Source organism: Xiphophorus couchianus, chromosome 5 (assembly GCF_001444195.1).
Source record: "Xiphophorus couchianus chromosome 5, X_couchianus-1.0, whole genome shotgun sequence".
Taxonomy (NCBI): domain Eukaryota; kingdom Metazoa; phylum Chordata; class Actinopteri; order Cyprinodontiformes; family Poeciliidae; genus Xiphophorus; species Xiphophorus couchianus.
Genome location: NC_040232.1, coordinates 6,010,427 through 6,020,135, shown reverse-complemented (window position 1 = coordinate 6,020,135; position 9,709 = coordinate 6,010,427). Strand labels below are relative to the sequence as shown.

Genomic DNA, 9,709 nt, shown 5'->3' with positions numbered 1-9,709 from the left:
TAAATAAACATCATCTTCTTACAATGGAATGGAGTAGTTCTGTCAACATATAATGTGGTTTATTTGTGGAGGTGAATAAAGAGCTGGCACTGATTGAGGATTTTTCTTGTTTTTTAACAGGTCGAGCATGAGTGGAAACATATTAAAAAAATACTATGTGGATAAGCAGAAATGAATAAATATTTATTTCCCAAGAAGTTTGTCAAACATTGTCAAGTGGTAAATTTATTTATTTTTAGTTTCAAGTATCCTTCCACAACATTTGTTCTTGTCATTGATCCACAATTAATTTGGTGGAATATTTAGAGCTTTTGTTCATTTAAAAAACTGTTATCTTCTGTCTTTTTCCTCTAAATTTAAGAACTGCCATTATGTCCAAACACCGCCGTCTCCAAAATGAAAGTGCTTTTGCAATCTTCAATGTGTGTGTGTATATTTTCTTTCATAATGCTCCTTTTTCATTTTCTTCAGTGAATTTCAGTCTATTTTGCTACAGGTCGTGTTTTATTGTGATTACTTTTCAAACAATATAAATAATTATATAAATCTCACCACTTGTTAAACTAACTCTGGTCAGTAAAGTACCCAAAAAATATACTCAAGTTAGAGTAGCACTACTTCAACATATTTTTACTCAAATAAAAGTAAAATGTAGCCGTCTAAGAAATGAGTGAGAAGGTATTTGGTAAAAAGTCTACTCATGACTGAATAACTGATCAAATTATCAATCATTTAACATTTAAAAATCACATCATCAGACAGACCAGAATATAAAGTCATGTGGAAATTTTTGGTATTTTAAGGAAGAAAATGACAATAATTTGCATAAGTAAGAAAAACATCAAAATTGGGCAAAATAAAAATGTTTCCAAATTATTTTCTGTCAAATAAAAAACGAATGTTTATGAAAATTGAACAAAAACTGCAGGTGTATTTCTGTGTCTAGTGAATTATTGGTTAAAACATGTTTATTTTTAATTCAGCGGGTTCTTTTATCACAGACAAAGATTTGATAAATAATGAAAATAAAAAGAATAATGTGTTTATATCCCAGAAGTATGAATGCCCTTCTATTATCCCACTTTCTCAACTTGTGCCTCTTCTGTTGCCATGTTGATGATGATGATGATGATGATATGTCTTTCTGGTGCCCAGACTGAATGAAGGTTATTTTGTTTTCTTCCTCAGCAACAGGATCCCTCTGAGAGAAGCCAAGTCTCTCTTTCACATGGTGTCAGATCTCAGCCATTTTGGATGCGAATGGGAACAGCAGAGTTGGTTTTCGCTCCTTCCTTCAAAAGCACAGGCACAAAGGGAGCGACACAGGAAAAACAGACTGAGCATTTAGGTGATGAGGATCCGCCTGAAACCAGAACTCTGCCTGGTATTCACCAATTTAAAGTCAACTCAAGTTGATTTGTGTAGCACATTTCAGCAACAACAGAAGTGGGCAGTAGTACATTTACTCAATTACATTTACTTGAATAACCTTCTGAAAAAAAATGACCTCTTAGAGTATTTTTACTATGCTGTATATTTTACTTTTACTTGAGTTATTTTATTATAAAGTATCTCTTACTTGAGTAAAATTGATTCTCTACCTACTGTGAATAACTTCACCGAATAAAGAACAAACACGTTTTAACCAAAAATTCACCTGTAGTTGTTGTCAACTACATATACTTTATATTGAAAGAAATTGATTTCTACTTTTTTTTCTTTTGCTTGTTTTTGATCATTTGTAATTATGTTATTTATATAAATTATTTTCATTTTGGTTCATAAAATACCCCAAATTTCCACATATTTTACACTTTGGTCCATTTGATCAGTTAGTCAGTACTTCAGTAGATTGTTTACCACATACATTTTTATTCTTACTTGAGTAATTTTTGAGGCCTTCTACACTGTAAAACTGTACACTGTAAAAAAAAAAAAAGAGGTCTATATTTACAGTAGAACTCAGGCAACAGCTGCCGGTATTTTTTTACTTTTACTTGAGTAAAATATGTTGAAGTAGTGCTACTCTTACTTTACCCACGTCTGGCTTTACATCATGAAAACATAAAAATAACATGAACAATCACCAATTGTAAAGTCAGTAGTAGACATTACATTTTATCATGTGCCGTCAAAATGTTGGTCAATGTTTAATTTACTATGATTTAGAAGCAAATCTAATCTGGCAGGTTTTTAGCCTCGATTTAAAGGAGCTCAGAGTCTCGGCTGTTTTTGGAATTTTCTGGAAGTTTGTTCCAGATTTGTTGGTGCCGGTCGATTTATTGGTGCAGATTTTCTTAATTTTGTGAGATCGGTGATCAACCGATAGCCAATCTTATCCCCTGATCTTATCTAACTCAGCAAAGGTCTAAAAATCAACCGCTGTCCTCTTCTGCTTTCCCATAAAGGAGGTTTGGCTGACAGACCAGCCCACCAGGTCATATGAGTCTGAGCGTTTGCAGTTAACAATAGTCACCTCACTGTTGCCAACTCAGAGACTTTCTTAGTGAATGCCTTTTTATTTAGCTTCTGTAGCTAAAAAAAACCCCAAAAACTTCTTGTTGATCGTTATCAAATAATGCAGTCGAGTTCAGTTTATTATTCAAGTTGGTTAAAAAGTTTTCCATCTAAGGAAACTCAGCTGAAACAATTGGTGCTCAATTATAATTATTTTTTTCAAATGTATCTTATTCAGAAGCATTGTTGCTTCTGGACAAACGTCACACACAGAGACTATCTCAAACATCTCTGTAATGTGTTTGAACCTTTCTGCTGCTCAGAAACACGCAGACTCATCATCATGGCTGCAGATGTGGCACATCTGGCCGACTGGAGTGAGTCATACTTGGCGATCTACACCTTCCTCTCTTTTCCGCTCTCTGCCGCCAAAACAGCAGAGTAGTTGGCAAGCATTAAACCAGAGAAGTTGAGTTATGAAGCTCAACTTGAGAGAGGATCTTAGAGAGTGTGTAAACAAAAAGTGAACTTGTAAAAAGTCCCTCTGTCTAGCCTGAGTGGATTTTTCTGGCACAATAAAGTTGTGTGCAACTCCACAGTCACTCCCTCTTGGCAGCTGGCCGACATTTTCCTGCAGGCCTGCAATGAGAACTGGGACAAGGAAGGGAAGTTAATGTAAAGTAAGGTGAGAAAAAATAAAATCTTCTTTTCCTCCTGTGACATCACCGCCAAGCAAAAGTGGGTAAAATAGCATGACATCAACATGGTTTTACTCAAGGAAAAGTAAAAAGTACAGCATAGTAAAAATACTAAGAAATATAAATTTAAATATATGTTCATAAAACTTCAACAGGGTCCAAATTGGAGTCATAAATTTGAACAAAATTTGAATTAGTAAAACTATTTTCGTCCCCATTTAAATATCCATGGACCATGAATTCATTGTTGTTGAGGAAAAGAATTACTCTTGTTTAGTTGGGACATATCCATGTTGCTTCCACATAGTTAAAATTTTGATTTGAATACATTTCTGTCACATTTTCAAGCTGCTTAAAATTACTACTGTAGTATCTAAGGTGTCTAAGGATACCTAAAGTATCTTCTATTAAAATATGCTTAATTTATTATGGTAAACATTGTACAGTAAAATATACTTAATATCTAACTTGATAATTAATTTGGTATTTAATCAATTTCCCCTTGGGGATCAGTATAGTATGGTGTATTGTATAATAAATAAAATGGATGAACACAAACTTCAACAATCAATATGTATTAAAGTTTTCTACAAGACATTGAAGACTGAATAGTTAACCTAGTGGTTATTTTAAAGGGCTATGCAATATTTATTTAGTTAAGTTGCCATTTCGCGTGGGGGAGGGGATGCTGAATGTTCTTAACAATGGGTGTATTCCTTAACAGTTCACCGGTGGATTAATCGGGAGTGACTACTAAAGAGGCGGAGTGAGAGGAGTTTTCCTCCGAAATGGACGACAAAGCCCGAGATTATTTCTCAACTTCATTTGTTTTTATCAGCTCATTAGTCTCTATCAACAAAATGTGCAACATTGAGATATAAACGATGAGTGTTTACACACTCAGCCTGGAACGCACCATATTATGTCGATCCTTTGACGTTATCCCTTACTTTCTACACCAAAGTAACACATCGATGTTATGGTCAAAGTGAATGGGTTCGCAGCTCCCACTGATGGATCTGAAAGGGGGCTTCCGTGGCATGCCGCAGTGGCTGGACAGATGGAAAAGAGTTTCCTCCTTCCTCGATTTGCTCGCCGAAGAATAAAATGAGGCGTACCAATTGATGACAACACTGCGCATGCGCCTGACATGTAGTGGAAGAAACGAGTAAACAGAAGAAGAAAAGAAGGTGTTAGCGGAGGATCGTGCTGACGTCACGTTTCTACTTCGGAGCTGGAGCGGAGTAGTAAGCGTGGAGCCGCGCTTTGGAGGCGCAGCAGACACCGCAACAATGGCCCCGGAGGTATACCGAAGGGAGTATTTCATTGCTGCTCTTTGATGACTCTGAATCTCACAGCTGCTTAGTTGTGTCTCCCAGCGGCGAGAAGCAAACAGACGGACATTTTGGATAGTTCTGCGTTGTCTCCGGGGCTTTTACAACATGTCTTCCGCGGCGGTCGCTGCCTCCAGGAGACAGTCCTGCTATTTGTGCGATTTACCCCGCATGCCTTGGGCCATCATCTGGGATTTTACCGAGGCAGTGTGCCGGGGATGTGTCAATTACGAGGGCGCCGACCGAATCGAGTTTGTTATAGAGGCTACAAGACAGCTGAAACGGGTGCATGGCTTCCCGGAGGGCCGCTCTGCCGGCCCGGGGAAGTCCCACCACGCCTCTGACCCGGGCTCCCGTCCGCCGCAAACTCTAGACCGATACCCGGTGTCTGAGAGGCCACCCCGCTTAGGTGTGGAGTACCCAGCGGGCAGGCAGACGAACGGCTTCCCCATCCCGAACGGATATCCAAAACCCGACGATCCACCGGAGCTCCCCAACTCCCGCAGGACTAGCTCAGTTCCTCCCATTCTGGTGCCTTTGGTTAACGGCGGCATTTCCGCTGTTCACCCGCTTAACGGCCGTCCGGGTCAGATGAGTCTGGTCGTTTCGGGTCCCGTAGATCACGGGAAGCGCCACGAGGAGCTGAAGGACAAACAGAGGCCGGACAGCATGTCGGACATGTCAGAAAGCCACAAGGAGTGGGGAGGCAAAGGCAAAACGGTGAGGGACCTGATGGCGCTGCAGGACGGACGGTTTACCAAGGACCACGCCGCCATGCAGCGGATCATGGCGTACGAGGCTGGCGCCACTTCTTCAAAAACAGGTAGCAGTTGGTTTTATGCTCGATGAGTTTGGAATAAAACGTATTTACAGGCATTTTTAATTCTTTTTTGTACAATTTTAGCGTAATTAGCGCACCGAATATGTTATTAAAGCAAACGTCCTTGTTTTGAGTCTGTATACTCTGGTTAACGATTAATCGATAACTTAATAATTGACGATTATTTCAGTTATCGATTGATCACGAATATTTTTTTCAGCCTTTCCTTGCTGGCATGTGTTTGTCAACAAAGTGAGCTTAAACAAAATAAAAGTCATAGCTTCATGTTGCAACTATGCAACATGAAACACAACAATCAAACATTTTTACATAGTATACTTGCAAATTTCTTTTAATCTTGCCCTTTTTTTAATTTTAAGGAATTTAAAATCTTTCAGTTCATCTACGCTGAAACTGTCGAGGCTATTTTAATAGTTGTCATTCTCAAAAAAACAAATGCATATAAAAATGTTAGATCTGTGGTCTGGATTAAAATTCAAGAATTAAAGGGATGCAGCCCCATAAAACCAACAGCTTTATCCTGCTATACAAAATGCAATTTTGTAACAAGCTGCTAATACTTGCCAGCTAGCTAACTAGCTAGCTGTCTAGTTGTGTCAGAAGCACAAAGCTGCTGCCAAGAGCCACAAAAAAGTCCCACCTTTTGTCCTCTGAAAAATAAATTATATCAATTTTGACAATTATAACGGTCATAAAAGATCTTACAAAGTCTTAAATTTGAGTTGGTGTAACTGCATGAAATCTGTTACCTGTGTTGTGATTATTAAAGGCGACCTATTATTCAAAATTCACATTATGCTGGTTTTTATACTTCCATTTGGGTCTCAACTGCTTCTAAAAACAGCCCTAGCTCTTAGTAAAAGCACCCAGCTGTTCTTTGGCAATAAGTTAATGTTTTTTGGTGTCTGGAAAATGAGCCGTTTCAAAAATCTCCAGATTGGTAACTCATATTTGGGGCACTACGCTATCGCCTAGCAACTCAAGCGGAGCTCCAGCAGGTTTGGTAAGTTGGTTTTACTGCTGTATGTTGGAAAGGTCAAGTGTTTTGTTGTTCACTTACCATCCAGAAACCATTTGCTGTGTTCCTGTTGGTTGTGCAGGAGGCTCAACTTCTGCCATTTACAGACTTTTTCACTTGTGAGTATAGAGTTGAGTTGGGGGCGTGGCCAGCAGCAGCTTATTTGGATTTAAAGTGACAGTAGGCCATAAAACAGCTCATCCTGAAAGGAGCTCAAACCAGGCAGGACTGAGTAGACTAAAATCTCATTCTAATGATCTTATGCAAAAACAAATATGATGAATATGTTTTGTATATTGCATAGAGCTATCCTGGCTTGTCCAAGGAAGCACAATCGATCACCTTTAATCATTTGAATCTTCTTTTCTAGACCGAGGGAAGCAAACTCGGCCTGCAAAAAGAAAAGCCTCCCCAGAGCCAGAGGGTGAGGGCAGCGCCGCCAAGATGAACAGCAGCGAGGGTCAACCATGGCCCTCATCTTCTCTGACAAGCTTTTCAGCTGCTGCATCACCCCACTCTACTGAAGCTGCCACTGCACAGAGTGTCCGGTCACCGATGGCGGCGCTCATCCACGCCACCGACAACGCAGGAAGCTCCGGCTCGCTCAAAGACGCCGCGGCGGCTGCCCGGCTGAACAGCAGCAGCCCCGCGTCGCCTTCCTCCTCTTCCCAGAGGAGACCACCGCAAAGGGAAGGGTCTGCTCCCCCTGGATCCAGCGGCATGGACCCCCCGCCGCTGCAGAGCCTCTCAGACTCCTCTGCGGCGCCCGGTGGCGCGCCACTGTGCTGCACTCTGTGCCACGAGCGGCTGGAGGACACGCACTTCGTCCAGTGCCCATCTGTTCCCGCTCATAAGTTCTGCTTCCCCTGTTCGTGCGACAGCATTAGGCAGCAGGGTGCCACTGGGGAGGTGTACTGTCCGAGCGGGGAGCGGTGCCCGCTGATTGGCTCCAACGTGCCCTGGGCCTTCATGCAGGGCGAGATCACCACCATCTTGGCTGCAGATATAAGGGTGAAAAAAGAGAGAGATCCTTGAACTTACCCGACGTCCAGCTCAGTCAGCCGACAAGTTGACCCATTTGTCAACATCCGACCCGAGGAACCTGTTTTAGTTTGTTTTAAAGGGCTGGGTGATAAATCGATTTTATGCTGCAATATGTAACCTTTATAAAATATATATTTTTTACGCGTGTATCATAACTGTTAATATGAGTCAGATAATCTGTGAAAAGCTCGATTTACTCCACCTCCTCCTTGAGCTACTACTGCTGTTTGAAGAAATGCACCGTTACCAACCAAAAACAACCAATCAGAGCCAGGAGCAGGGTCTTAGCGCTGTCAATCATTCTCATGTACGCCACTCAGTGTTCTAATAGTGGAGAAACAACTTACCATTACAATTTAGCATTCACAACAGGATCTGCTAGCAAAGAGTAATCATGTAATTGACTGTGCTAAGACCCGCCTCCTAGCTCTGATTGGTTGTTTCTAGCTAGCACTGGGATATGGCAGAGGAGCTCTTTTTTTTTTTTTTTTTTTCATAGGTTTACTGTCTCATACTAAACTGTCACATCATATTGAAAATTTTAACAATTGTTTCAACAGTGTAAAAAAATTACTTTATAAAAGCTACATACTGCAGCTTTAATGTTTGGAAAATCTGAATTGTATTTTATTTTTTCACCAATCTGCTCCTTGGGTTTCCATAGTTAAGAATGATGTCAGCACTCCCAAGGCTGCCATCTTGTTTGACAAGCAGGTTTTACAACTTTGGACTTTAAATTCAGCTTAACTCTACCACAAAATACTCGGGCTAGGGTAAGATTGATTATTTTAAATAACCAGAATAAAGTTGTAATATTACAAAAGTACGGTTGTAGTAATACGAGAATAAAGTCGAAATAGTACAAGAAAAAAACATTATTGTTTTCAGAATCAAGTCGTAATATTAGCAAAACTACTACACAAAATATGAGAGAAAATTAAAATGAAGAATTTTGACCATTTTATCAAGTTATTTGCTATTGGTTTTGCAAATAAGGAAATGCTTAATTTTTAAACACATCAGCATCAAATTATTATGAGTAGAATACTAAGTCATTTGTAATTTCTTTTTTAGAAACAAAAGTGAATAAAATGTGATTTTATTCTCAAAATAAATCGCTCAGCCCTAGTTTTTTTCAGTTTGTGTTTATTTTTATGCTTGAAAATTAATTGGTATGTACTTTTCATTCACTATCACGTCTGTTTGTGTTTTTATCAGAGCGGCTCTTCGTACGTAGAAAGTTACTAATTTGAGCACTTGACTAAAAAGCTAAATAAAAAGTCAATAAAATATGCTCCAAGCTGTAAATGTATGCACTTGTTTAATGGGGAATAAAAGCCAAATACAATTTCAAATCTTTAATACCACATCAAGTGTCTGAGTAAATTTGTTTAATGTATTTGAGAAGCCAGGAATTGCTTGAGTCGGCAGTGATGAAAGAAAATTTCTAGGGTTATAAATGATGATGATTTGTTAATAATCCAAGTTTACAGTGATCCCATGATTTAGTTTATATTCTCATTTCAGTTTGCAGGTTTTCCTCCTTTCTTCTCTTAGCATTGCTGACTAATACATTCAGCTTAAGAAACTGTAGGCTTGTCACATATTGAGTTTTGTGCCATTATTCCAATGAAAATGCCAGAACAGTTATGTCATAAAGAGCGACGGCGGTCTGCTGGAGCGCTCTTAAGGCGACAGCTGACTCAGCAGCCTGGTTTTTCCATATAACTCTGTTTTTTAAAGCATCCAAAGTGTTCCTATGCTCTTTAATGCTGCCGCCTCATCAGAAATGTGCTTCCATTACCCCCTATTATCTTGCTTCTGTGTGCTTTTTTTCCTTTTTGCCTCCCATTAAAGGCCTATTATGCAAAATTCACATTTTGCATGTTTTTATACACCCATTTGGCTCAACAACAACTTCTAAAAACAGCCCAGTGAAGTAGCACTTAAAATAAAAACCTACCCAGACATTTTTGGCAAGAAGTTAATGTCTTTTATTTCTGGAACATAAGCAGTTGAGTTTTTACACAGTTACATTTGCTTAAGAGTATAAATACTATGCTTTACTTTTACTTGAGTAACTGTATTTTGAAGTATTGATAGTCTTAAGTGAAATTTCTGGATGCTCTACCTACTATGACTAACTTCACTGAATGAAATGAAGTCAAGCGAAATTTTATCAGACACATACCTTCAATTTTTGTTAATGTTTCAAATGAAAGTAATTGATTTGGAAGAAAATACTTTTGCCTGATTTAATTTTGTAATTATGTCACAAAATACATTTTCATTTGGGTCCTTAAAATTAACATAATTT

General features: G+C 39.1%; 1 protein-coding gene across 1 annotated transcript; it reads left to right on the top strand.

Moving 5' to 3' along the window:
- The first annotated feature begins 4,366 nt into the window (after positions 1 to 4,366).
- Positions 4,367 to 8,761, top strand: LOC114144990 (interferon regulatory factor 2-binding protein 2-B-like). Its single transcript, XM_028018288.1, has 2 exons — positions 4,367 to 5,312; positions 6,719 to 8,761. The coding sequence occupies exons 1-2, from the start codon at positions 4,598 to 4,600 to the stop codon at positions 7,381 to 7,383; spliced, it is 1,380 nt and encodes a 459-aa protein (XP_027874089.1). The 5' UTR covers positions 4,367 to 4,597; the 3' UTR covers positions 7,384 to 8,761.
- The last annotated feature ends 948 nt before the right edge of the window (positions 8,762 to 9,709 follow it).

Bases quoted from the DNA above. Each gene is read 5' to 3' on its own strand.
- LOC114144990 (XM_028018288.1), top strand. From the start codon at position 4,598: ATGTCTTCCGCGGCGGTCGCTGCCTCCAGGAGACAGTCCTGCTATTTG. The intron at 5,313-6,718 runs GTAGCAGTTGGT...CTTCTTTTCTAG, and splicing joins CGCCACTTCTTCAAAAACAG to ACCGAGGGAAGCAAACTCGG.